This window comes from Falco peregrinus, chromosome 2 (assembly GCF_023634155.1).
Source record: "Falco peregrinus isolate bFalPer1 chromosome 2, bFalPer1.pri, whole genome shotgun sequence".
Classification (NCBI taxonomy): Eukaryota; Metazoa; Chordata; class Aves; order Falconiformes; family Falconidae; genus Falco; species Falco peregrinus.
The window spans coordinates 42,296,788-42,309,837 of NC_073722.1; the positions used below are offsets into that span (position 1 = coordinate 42,296,788).

General features: G+C 39.4%; 2 protein-coding genes across 3 annotated transcripts in view; one reads left to right on the forward strand and one right to left on the reverse strand.

Moving 5' to 3' along the window:
- CTNNA2 (catenin alpha 2) overlaps positions 1-13,050 on the forward strand; it is a 513,312-nt gene that overhangs the window by 348,173 nt on the left and 152,089 nt on the right. The gene's annotated exons all lie outside the window — the stretch shown is intronic.
- On the reverse strand, positions 192-2,985 carry LRRTM1 (leucine rich repeat transmembrane neuronal 1). Its single transcript, XM_005233031.3, has one exon. The coding sequence runs from the start codon at positions 2,080-2,082 to the stop codon at positions 517-519; it is 1,566 nt and encodes a 521-aa protein (XP_005233088.1). The 5' UTR covers positions 2,083-2,985; the 3' UTR covers positions 192-516.

The following is a 13,050-nucleotide window of genomic DNA, read 5'->3' on the forward strand; positions in this document are numbered from 1 at the left end:
AGTAACGTGATGTAAGTGAATGTGTACTAATTACAATGTGAAGCCATCTGGTTAATTTTAAGCTTTCTGGTTTACGTGGCTTCTTTGCTCCTAGACTTTCATTTCAACACTCAGTATGAAGAGAAAAAGAGGTTAAACTGTTGCATTTTGTATACAGGGAACAATTCATGTAGTATACACCAGTCTGTAAAAACTGTAAATGCTATTTTTTTTTATTTTAAACAGTTTTCTTAGTTTACAAAAGATCAATAATTTGTACCTTTTTACACTCTCAGATTCCTGAATATTGACAGATCTTCAAAGGGAGTATTAGCATATGAAATATTAAGATTGACTGTCCTGAAGGTTTTTAAGACACGATAAAGCTAAAATGTCAAGTCTGTTAGACAGCCCCTCTTAACAATTTCGGCAGAGGAACGCGTCAGAAACCACCAGCAAAGCACAGCAACCCCCCGGTGCCACTGTCTGCCTGCACGCTGTTATTTGGTTTCACACTGTTTAAATCCCCAAGGAAAATCACACCTCGCATTCCCTCGCTGGCTGCTGGTGACAGGAACAAGATCCATACTCATTAATGATCACCAGGGCTCCCTCAATGTGGTTGGGTTTGTAATCAACGTAATACTCCTGGGCTGACATGGCAGCCATTTGATGCATGGTCTGTTTTTGCTTCTGCTTCCTGCGCTGTGTTACGAAGCACTGTCTTAGATGCCTTAAGCTGGCTGGAAAGCACTTCCAGGAGACATACAAGACCAAAACCACAATGAGGAAGGAAAAAATCAGTGCCATGGTCCCCGTCACCACCTTGTGTATCTGAACGGCGTTCTCCGAGTTCTCACCGGGCATGGTCACGGTGATGGCATATGTGGTTGGGTCCCCTTCGCTGTCCTGCACGTCATACGTGGCGGTGGCAGAGCCGTAGCTGAACGTTTGGTCACTGTTGTTCGTTACCGGGGAGAGGGTGTTGACACCGGTTGTGTCTGCCACGTCTTCGCACAAGTGGAAAGCGTACACGGCATCCAGAACATCCTCGCCCTGCGCGTACTCGGGGGTGGCACAGAGCAGGTTGCTGTCGTAGCGACCCTTGAAGTTGCTCAGCCAGGAGGCCAGGGCGCAAACATTACGGCTGCAATCCCAGGCATTGGCAGAGAGGCTGATGCTAGTGAGGGACTTCCAGGAGTCGAGGACTCGGGAGTCGATGTAGGTCAGCCGGTTGGAGTCCAGCTGCAGGGATTTGAGGTGAGGTACACTTTCGAAAACGTGAGGTTCGATGTATTCGATTTCATTGCCAGAGAGATCCATTTTTTCAAGTTGCCATATCCAGTCCAAAGTGTTTACTACGATGGTAACTTTATTCCTTCGCAAGCAGAGGGAGTGCAGGGAGATGAGCCTGGGAAAATGGGCTAAATTCACTTTCACCAAGTCATTGTGCTCGAGGTGCAGCTCAGTGAGTTTGAACAAGCCTGCAAAAGAGTTTCGAGCCAGGCTCTTTAACTGATTGTATCCTATGTCTAGAAACTTCAGGCTGCGACAGTCCTGAAAAATTCTCACTGGCACGAACTTGATGGCGTTCGACCGCATGTGCAAAGTTGTCAGTTTTCTCAGCCCGTGAAACAGGTCAGGCTCCAAAGACTGTAGGTTGTTGTATGATAAATCCACACTGCGCAAGTTTGGCATGGGTCGGAAAGTGGTGTTGGGCAGTTGGGTTATTTTGTTGGAACTCAGGGTGAGCTCTTTAACTCGCCGCAATTTTTGAAAGGCATTCCCCTCCACTGAGCAAATGTGATTGTGATCCAGATAGAGCCACGTGAGCTGCATTAACCCTGTGAACTGTCCATCATGCAGCTCTGAAAGGCTGTTGTACCGCAGAGACAAGCCCATCATGCCCGACAGGTTGCGAGGCATCTCTGTAAGATTCAGTGATTCACAGTACAAAAGCCTGCCCTCACACCGACATAGCTGTGGACACCCACTATTCACGGCTGGAAGCATTTTAGAAAAGATACCCAGCGTACACAATATCAACCCCGGGGGCTTCCTCAGCAGCCAGTTTAAACAGAGACCAATAAGAAGGAAATCCATTAGCAAGAATATTTCCAAATAGGCTTGAGAATGTCCATTGAATCTTTTCAAAGTCTACATCATATTTTATTTAAGGGGAAAAAAAGAAAACAGAAAACAAAACAAAGCCAGGAAACCAAAGCAAAACAGCAAACGGAACAAACACAGAGGCAAATATTTCACTTTACAGCATGCAGGAGCTGTGCAGCATTAAAGTTCACAGAGATTCAAAGGTAAAATGATAGTGATTTTGTTCATGTTAAATGCTGCAGCAAAGGAAAAAAAAAAATCTTTCTTCATGAAAGAATTTAATTAAAAAGTGTCTTACCCACCCTTTTCCAGAGAGTGACAACCTCCATTCAGTTGCTTCCTTTGTGTTTGGACTAATTATATGCAGAGCTAAAAAAGACCCCTCTGTGCTACAGATTCAGTCCCTTTCAATGTTGTGCAAGGCTGGCAAGCTCACAATGTCTCACTTCGCTTCTGCTCAAAGAGCGAAAGGCTTGTCCAGCTAGCTTTTTAGCTGACTCCTAGGACCTGCAAGTTTCAGAACTATGTACATGAGCTTGATCTTCTCCTTCTCCCTCTGTCCTTTTCTCTGCAGTTAACACTGTGGCGTGAAAAAAACTCCAAACTCTTTACTAACGACTCCACAGGATTTGTCAATCTGTTTAATGTCCATCATTTGCAACGACCATTGACCGGCACAACCTTTACTCCATAGAGAGATTACCATTCATTCACTGACCGGCTAAGGGTAGCTTTATTTCCCATTCTTTGTTCGCTTTGCTTGTTAGGTGATGCTTAGAGCAGAGAGAGACAGCAAGAATCCCTTCCCTTCAGTTGAGCAGTATGTTGCTAGAGCATGCAGAGGCACCTAGTGTTCACTGAGTGTCGTAAGCTGCTCATGATTGTACGCCTGCACTGTGCATCTCAGACATGGGCAGATTGAAAAGGGGTGGGCATAAAACCAACATTTGAGCGAACCAGGAAAGTAATATATGCTCTTTGATGAAATGGAAAATACTTTAAGCCTATCTCGCCATTTCTCAAACAGGCACGCACACACAGCCGCACAAATCATCAAGAGCGAGGCAGTGCTAAGTAGGAAGCTTGAGAATTAGGATTCTTTTTTTTTTCTTTTTTTTTTTCTGCTTTTGTTTAAAGTCTGAATTTATAAGCTATTAGCCGGGAGAGGGAGATACTTGATTTCTTGGTTTGGGAAGGAATATGTAAACCAGTATCTTTGGATTGCTTTTTCTCTCTAAATCTGATGATGAGATTTGCATTTCGGAGTCTTGGGGTCGGGGTCTCGGTGGGGGGGGGGGGGGGGGGGGGGGGGAATGTGTTTTTCTTCTGACATTGTCTAAATAGAGCATGATTTGAAATTCTGTGCATTCTTTCTCATAGAAATGCAGCCAGAGCTCTGCAAATAGGAATGTCTGGTTTCATATAAGCTTTAATTACATTTGGTCTTTTTCCATCCTGCATATTTTGTGTGTGTTCAGCACGTGCCTTTCCTAAAGGCTTTTTTTTTATTGTTGGTTTTTTGTTTTTGTTTTTTTTTTTGCAGTGTACACTATGGCACACAAAACTATAATTCTTGCAGCATAAAGATTGCTTTGCTTTTGGAAAAAGATCAATGCATAGGTTACTCTGAACATGTCGGCAGCATGCAAAGAAAGGGTTTAATACCCAATCAGTAAATAAGTTTTGCAGCTTGTGCTGGTTTTTGGTCCGTGTACCAACAAAATCCTTGCCTGATCTTTTGCAGCCCTCATTTTCTATGGGAAATGCATAGACAATGGATGTTCTCTGTGATTTTTACTGAATGAAAAATATATGATACTTCTGTCAGGAAAATGCTGGCTGTCTTTTCCTATTATGAAATAGAGTCTAAAGCCTGTGTGCTGGTGAATGCAATCAAAGCTGACAGCTCCCAATTCTGCATGAATTCTCTATGAAGAAGTTTCACATGGAAATACAATCATTGCAGAAGATTGTGCTAATTTTAAGTTGATGTCAGTTATGAGATGCTAGATGCAGAGCAAAACCATTACCTTTGCTTTCTTTTTCACAATCATGTTAATTAAAAAAAAAATATCTTTCTGAAGGATTTGTTGCAGAGCTGTGAAATCCTAGAGCTGTTCGTTGTAGCGGAGTGTGGCTGGCTGCTGCGAGTGTGTGCTGGTAGAGACCAAGAAATGCAGTAATTTGGTGCAGTAAAAGTTGCTTTACAGGAGTCCTGGAAAACTTAAGCTCTCGTGCATAAAAATGTGGGAAGGACATGAATTGCAAATGTATTTGCCAAAAGAAGTGTTAAATAAATTACAAATATAAAACACTTTGCGGTGTCAGAACCTGGGGATCAATGTGCTTTTATGCTCCCAATTCAGTTTATTTACATTTTTCTGTTGTTCACAGCCCTTGCATTTCAGTGGTTTCAAAGCAAAAATGTGATGCTTTAATAGTATGTGAACCTTTTCTACGTTTTAGCATTTGAGTAGGAAAGCCGAATGTGGTTTTCCTCTCCCAAGATCATACTGTTTTATTCAAAGCAGACTGTTTATGCAAGTGTCCACTGGTTGCAGTACACCTTAATTCTGTTTCTCAGTACACAAAAGCAGGCAGGAGAGCAATGACAGAACCAAGAGAAAGAGCATTGAAGCAGAAGAGTCTACATAAACCTTCTCCAAGAATGTATTCCAGATTGCATTTCTGACTATTTTCATGCAATTAGCAGGGGGAGGGGGAAATTAAAAAGGTGTCTCGAACTTTATATATACCAAAAAAAGCTTCAAAGCAATAAGGTTCTATTCCTTAAAAGACTGCAACCCTATGAGTCTTCATGGGGGAGGTCTTAATGCCTTCTCCCATATCACTGTTTGGGGAGAATTCTGCAACAGTAGCCCTAAAAAATTCAGCTATGTCTTCAAGGAAAACTGTCATTTTCTGCAAATCAGATGATGATAGTGATCACTTAGTTACCATCTAAATGCTATGTATAAGGTGAAGAATTCCTCTAGTAGAGATGAAACTCCTTGATACATCAGTGTGAAGAGCTGAATACTTTTTTTCACTGCTGCTTCTTGCTGTCACCTGGGATACAGCTTGGATCCTAACCAATCTGCCTATTCCCACACTGGCATATAATCTATTATCATTTGGTTTCCAGAGGCAGAAATTAGAGTAGACAGTAGCAAACCTATATAGCATCAGCTGGGAGACTGACAACTAGAATTAGGGACCCAGATTTAATGGCCCTAAGCACACTGCCTTGAAGCTCTGACAGAGGTCTATTGCATGAGGCACTCTGCTCTTATTTGTCCAAAAGTTGTTTGTAAAAAAGAATCCAGGTAGCCTTAAAACGAGACACTTGAGGCTGTGATGCTGAGGCAGAGGCAGTGACCAAATTCAATAACTGTGGCACGTGGATCTGAAAAGACTAACTGGGGTGAATATATGTCTTAGCCCTGAAATATCTTGGGGAAGTTTGGTTTTCTTCTATGTTCTTTAAATGTACTTCTTTTGCAATAAAACTCGGAATCTACTTTGAACATTATTGTAGTGCAAAGGGCTTAATTTCCACTGTCTGAGCTGTTATCACAGCCAAACTGTTAAGTTTACACATTTTCTGAAGTTTCAAAGCCTCTGGCAAATCTCTATAAATTAATGGATTTAAATTAGCTTTATTAAATGTGCTATTATAAAACATTTTAAGAAGCGCAAACTAAGTTTGTGTGTATTTAAGGGAGATTGATTAAATCAATGTAAAGTAGGTTATAGAGGAACAACATGAGTAAAATTTTAGAAAGTTTAGCCGGGAAGCTCTTTCTTGTAGTCATGACAAGCGTAATTCACTGACAACACCCTGCAGTGATTGTCAAAATTGTTCAGGTTGAAAAAGGAAAACATTTTGCAATGTATTGAGTCTACACATTTTTAATATTGTGTTCAGATTAACATCACATATCATTTAAGTAGCCTCAGAATCGTTTCCTTCTTACTGAATCCTTGTATTGAGTGGCATTACTGTTTGTGCCTAGATATTTAACCTGCCTGAGTTTGCTATCCACTCCAGATGGGGTTGGGACAGAGTGAGTAAGATCAGAGTCTGGCCACTATTGTCTAACTATGCATATATACATCTTTTAATATATTAACCAGCAAAATACAAAAGGACAGAACAGTAAATTAAATACTGAGTAGATTTCTTCCTTGTATTTTCTGAGTGGTTTCTATCGGTATAAGAAGAAGTGGGACTTTTAGCGGTGACTTTAATTTCCTTTCAGGAATGGACAGACTCAAACCTTGGCCTTACATGGTAGTCTTTAATTTTCAAGTGCACTGAACCATGGCATTTTGTATAAAGGAAACATTTAAAAACAGAAAAGGGAAGAAAAAGATGTGAGTCAAAGTAAAGCAAATTAAATCTGTTATTTCTCTGGTATTTATATCTCAGTCATCCCTGACATTTGGCTGGATGTTCCTTCTGTGTAGGATTTAGGGTTTCAGCTGATAAGAAGTCCATCACCTATATAACGTGTCTTTTAGTAAATATAAAAATGTACTATATTATGCAAGCTTTGGACCAAGATATTCCTGGTGACTCCAGATGTCAAAGTGATAACTACCATTAATTTCTTTTAGTGCAGAATGGAAACATTGGATTTGTTACTACCTTTAAATAATAGATATTCTTGTTTAAATCACCTTATTGTTTCTGACAATGTGATAAACGCTTTTCTCTCTCATAGCAGTCATTCCGTTCTCATCAGCAGCCACATTCAATAGCAGGTAGTCATGTATAGCTCTATAAAGTCACTCACAGAAGAGACCTATCTACAGAATTGTCAGCGCTGTGTGGAAATGTCAATTTTTAGGAAAATATATCAGTGGTTAGATGAAGTGTCTCTCTTCTCTGTTTATTACTGGTAGACTACTTGAATAAGCTAAAGAATTACTGACTCTCTTAAGTATCTGTGAAATTGCCTATGGATTTCTGGACATGCTGTCAAAACTGTAGGCAGTGTTATTGGTTGTGAATGTCCAGGTATAAAGGAAAAATGATAACAAGTAAAAACTATCTTTTTCTGATTAATCAACACATTGCTGAAGGTCATGTAGCATCCTGGTTAAGCAAAGACTGGTGTGTTACAGTCAAGTTACCAGGTTGTTGGAACTCCCGGGTTTTAGGGAAACTGGAAATTTAAAACTTGGTTTTCAATTAACTCTTGCTGATTTGTCTCTCTCAAAATGTCTTGGGAAGTCTTGGAGGAAGTATGTGTAGAGTGCAATGATTAACAGTTGTAAAGGGTTTAGTTAGTCATATTTAATTGTAAATCAATTAGTTCCACCTTCAGAAATGCAAAGCTAGACACTTCAGAAGGGTTTGTCTCAAGACCTTCCCAAGCATTCCTGGAGGTGCCAGGGAATGAACTGTAATTGATTTCCAATTAGCTTAAGAATAAAGAGCGTCAGAGCTTATCTATACACTTTTATGCTCTTCTACTGTTGATAGTTCATCTGTAAGGATTTTTTATTATTAATAATATTGTGCTAAATTCTTTTATTTGTGTTTTAAGGCTCCTTTTTACTGAAAGGATTCAGTCCTTACATGGAGGTAGCTAATCTAAGATGACTGGTGATGCCACTGCATCTCTTGTTGGTTGGTTGGTTTATCTGGGTGTATTTACTCAGGTTCATCAAGCTTGGGAGAGGTTGGATGATGGTTCAACCATGACTACACTGCAGAGTGACAGAACAGCAGGGTTAGCTAGGATTGTGAAAACCTCCCCTGTAGCCAAACCAGTTATGGCCATAAACGAATCATGTATCCATTACTTATTGACAACTTGTGTCCTTCCCCAAAATAACTTGTGTTGCTCAGAAAGCTGTCAAGTCCCACCTGGGGATGCAGGTATAACCATGCCAGCAAACTCTTGCTGTAGGGAGGTCATCCGTGTTACATTGGGATAGCCTTCCTGATGCAAAACAGTTCACACTTTTTATCCATGACGTGACTTTAGTGGCAGTAAACACTTTTTAGCCTTTCAAGGCACAGGAAGTAAAGAGAATTGAGAGGAATTTATTAAATCAATTATTAAAAGCTAGGATGAACAAGTTAAAAGCTGTTCCTGGCAGTCTCCTGGAAAGTCTTTTTACAAATGGATGAACCACCCTTGGAAAATTTTCCCTGAGCAGAAAATCTGTTCTTTTCAGTATTAAACAATTTGTCGTTCTTAATCCCTTTCCTTTGCTCCTTTCCAAATGTATTTTAAAGCACAGTCAGAAAAGACAACAAACCTTATGCTCGCCTTTGTAGATATATTATTTCAGAACATATAGGTCGGTGGTAAAGTCAGGGCTAAACTAGTATTTTGAAATGGAATAAAGACTTACTGAGTTCTCTTCCATCACAGAGGGTACCATTTGACCTAACTCTGAAGGGGTTGTTTTACAGGGAAGTTCTGCTTTTCGATAATGTTACCTGGAAATAATATAATCTGAAATGTTCTCAGATCCTACTCCTGGATTTACTGAAGACCTGAACAATATGAGCTAGGTTGTTTAGGCATAGAAATAGATGTGGGACTGTAGCAGAGCGTCTATAGAAAACAGGCAATTAGATCTTTGGCAGACTGTATTATTTTCAGTTAGATGTGCGTCTTGGTATATTTTGGTAGATAGAGAAGGCAGGATTTTTACGTTTCTGTCCTTCTGTTCTGATGATATCCATAATCTGAAGGGAAAACTCAGGATAAAATGTTCAAAATCCTGGTTGCTTGTGTATTGCATCTTATTGGGAGATTATCGGGAATCTGAATCATAAGCTCATACGCAGAAGTAATAATGCAGAAACCAGGCTGAGGACTCAGATTTCTGATAGAAGTCATTGTGATTTTTGCAAACTTAAAGCGACGGTTTGTTGACTACCTGAAATATTTATGACTTCATTACGTATTATTTGCAACTGATGTAATGTCTAAGAGAAATAACCACAGGTCAGGAGTCTCAGAAGGACACATTTAAAGGCATAACAAAAGATAGTCATACCATCTAAAAGAAAGAGAATAACCTGACCTTTTTTTTAAAAAAAAAACAAACAACAACAACGACAAAAAAAACCAAAACACACACCAAAAAACCAAAAAACAAGACCCACTTAAAAATACTGGGGCAATATTGAATGGTTGCATATGGTGTGGGTGGTTTGTGTGTGGTGTATGTGTAATCATAGAAACCCAGCCCTGCTCAATAGCTGATTTAATTTTGTGGGATCCAATGGCAGCCTTTGAAATGTGCCTTTCTGACTCTTTTTCAGTTTTATTTCAATATATTTATATGTCTGTGCTAAAGACTTTTTATGTCTTATAAGGAAGAAATGTACAGTGTAATCAAAACGTTGTGTTGCTCCTTTACTCTCAATAAATGTATGGAAAGGTATAGTAAATTCTGGTAACGTATCCAAAGATCCTGAATTTAGCTGCAGAGCTATAGAAAGCATATGTGAACCACATTCTCAACAGATGTACAATAATATGCATGTAAATTACCCTCACATTATATATGGTTTTAAAGGTGAAACAGTAGATTTGGGGGGCAAATAGTAACAAAGCTGTAGGGTTTACTTCAGATACATTTCAGAATCATATTTCCTCTCCTACTGCTCTAATTTTGAATCTTTAATGTTCATGTAAAATGAAGAGCTTATTGTTTCCTAAGACTCAATTTATGTTGTAAATGAGTGGAAAGATGCATAATCAACTTGAAAAGACAGGAAAAGATCAGCCTGTTTCTCAAGATACAGAACATTTTACTGTGTGTTTTGAATTCTAGAGACAATTTTTAAAGAACACTTGGCTTCTGCTCTTTTTTTTTTTGTAGTGCAAATTAATTATAATTTGACAAGAGTGTGCTTGATTTTCTTCTTCAGATTTGGTATAGAGCCAAGCTTTATTAGTTAAAGCCTCTAAATCAAAATCAAAGGTCAGGATCTGTGAAATGCCTGTGGCTCAAGATATATTGTAGTTCTTTCCCCATTATTCAGAGATTTTTGTCTATGAAAAGGTGTTTATGCGTTTAAGTGGGTGCTGTATGTTTCATGCGTGGCTGTGGAAGAATAACCATTCTTCATGATTACATCAGTAACGTTCCTAAAAGCAGTCCTAAAAATGGGGGAAATCATTGGTGTGAAACTCCAGAACTATGAAACTTCTCTGTGGTCTATAAGTGCGGGCTGTGGGTTCACGCCCAACACAGCATGTTGTCAGGGTTCATGTTCCACAGCATGTCGTACAGCAGTTCTTCTTCTCCTGCCAGCCCTGTGGATGATGGGCAGAGAAGCTGCTCCCAAATTTCTCCCAGCATCATCCCTCAGCCCCCAGAATCCCTACTGGCATCGCCTTGGCCGTTGCTGGATGGGGCCCATTTGGGGAATGGGCAGGTAGGGGACAAAAGGTGGTTAGGGAAGCAGTGATAGTGATTGCCAGGTATGCCCACAGAGATCAGAAGGGGAGTGAGAATGGCAAATAGGCATTGTTTCTGTACTTAAAAACTCGATTGAGCAGTGCCTGAGCAGAGGCATTAAAGATACCTAGCTATTAAAAACAAACAAACAAACAAAAACCCAAAAAATTCCTGGAAGCAATACTATGTGTCCTCATCCTTGCTTTGCTTATTCTAATTGTATATTGGGTTTTTGCTTGTTCTATGTCCTTGTTCTTCCTACACCTAGGGTTTTCTTTTCTGTTTTCAGCTCTTAATTTCAGGGATTGTCTCTTCCTATGTCCCTGCATAATGCCCAGCATGGACTATCTTTTGCTGTGTCCTAATGACATTGATAATAGTCAACACAGCTTGGGTGTTCGAGGCAATAATTGTTGGACAAGAATAAATGAATTACAATGCTCCCAGATACATCATCTATACAGCTGAGGTTTGCTCACGATGTCTTTCTGCAGCCTTTTTTGCTAGCTGAGGTTGGACTATACCCTGACATTAGGTCAGCAGAGGTCACTTCTAGCTATTTTCATGGCCATGAGGGCCATGAAGGCAGTGGGCATTAGAAGACATTGAAAATGTAGTGGGAAAATGCTTCCCTAGTGCCAGAGGGATGAAATGGAAGGTATTTGCTTCTTTACCTTCTGCCCAATGAAAATGATATTGACAGCAGTTATAAAAGCATTTATCAAGGGGGGGGGGGGGGGGGGGGGGAGAAAGAAAAAAAAAACCCAAACCAACACCCAAACCAACCCCAACCCCAACAACCCCACCCCCCTCCCCCCCCACCCCCCCCCACCTTTGATACCTACTGCTTTTTCTTCGTCCTCAGTCTGACAGCCCACGGAGCCTCTTGGATGCATCTGCAGCACTGCAAAGTAATGCTGACCTTGGGATACTTCCCTGAAACACAGTCAGCTCTGAGTCTTTTGAGATGTGTTCTCTGACTTTCTGGATTTTCTGGCACCGTTGTATCCATTAAAGACTGATTAGATTTAAGAAATCCAAAAGACCAAACAATACTTTCATATTTCTTTATTTATGTCTAATAATATTGCCAGTAATATTCCAGTATATGAATTCCAGGATACTCTATACCTAACCTGATGCATGAAAAACGGGGACAGTATACTATTTCTTTCAGAGGCAGAAAAAAAAACCAGTTTACTTATTGATTGGATCTTGCTGTATTGCCTAGAGATGAGGGTAAAAAGTGAATTAGCTGCTTTCAAGGACTATTAAAGAAATACATATTTTTTCATAATACTTGATTAATTGCTTACAGTACTTGTTTTACTTAAAACTGCAATTTAAGATTGCCCTCTAGTCAAAAGAAAAATGTGATAAAAATGTGACTTGAAACCAGGCAGAAAGTTTTCTAAAGCCCTTTGGGATTAATTCCAGTAATTACTCAATCGGACATTTCCCAGAGAAACAACCCTTTATGTATGAACTCCATTAATCATAATAACGTAGTTCACATGTCAGATACTTCTGTCCAGTCACTTCATACTTTACATTTGTAAAAGACTAATAAAAATCTTCACTAAATATGAGAAAATATTAAACTGCTTTCAAAAAATTCCAGTGTACGTGTATAGATTTTAAATCGGTTTTGGTCCTGTGAGGTGGGATGTGCTTATGTCCACAGATACACTGAAATTCCAGGCTGTAGCTGTCATCGAAATCATGTCTCCTGCTAATTCTGTATAATTTCATTCACAGAACCTTAAGGATGTTCCTGCTATCTTTTCTCCTCTGAACTGCCTGGAGAGGTCTGGTTTGTCTGTCCAGTTGTAAACATTTTATTAATTTGCTTATGTCAATAATTGGTCTTTTATAAGACCTGTATGTAGGAAATAAAAATTCTACTTTAGATCATCTACAAACATAAGAGTGAATTCTTTTTTCTTGCATATGAATTATTACACATTATTGGAACTTCACAGTGAATATGGAGTAATTGGCTTTGATGATAAGCAACTCTAAGAAGGTTTTTGTTATGTTTGTCAGTGTTTCATCAGCTGAAGATACTCTGTAATATTATCCTGTGTTAAAAAGTGGTGGTTAAATGCTCATATTTGAAGAATTTACCATGCTTTCCTTTTCAGATTCTGACATGGTTTTGTTCTTTTGAAGCTGAAAAGTGAAATTATCTGTGTTCTGATGAGAAGTGATAAATATAATCTTTTGCTGAATGTAGATAAAAGATGTAGGCAAATGAGCTGGTTTTAACATAGCCTCCTCGTGCATGTTCTGACTTCTCAAAAGCTGAGTGGGGAAATAGTGCCTTGTCTTTGGAGATGTACTTGATTTTTTATTTTATTTTATTTTATTTTATTTTGGTTTATTTTATGTCATTATGGAGCAATAGGCAACGTACATAGACTGTGATGACTGACGCTTTCCGTTCAGGATTTTTGCATGTCAGTTGTCATTCTTTGCACACTCCAGTAGATGGCAACTCCAGTCTTCTTGACATTTATT

Bases quoted from the DNA above. Each gene is read 5' to 3' on its own strand.
- LRRTM1 (XM_005233031.3), bottom strand. From the start codon at position 2,082: ATGGATTTCCTTCTTATTGGTCTCTGTTTAAACTGGCTGCTGAGGAAG.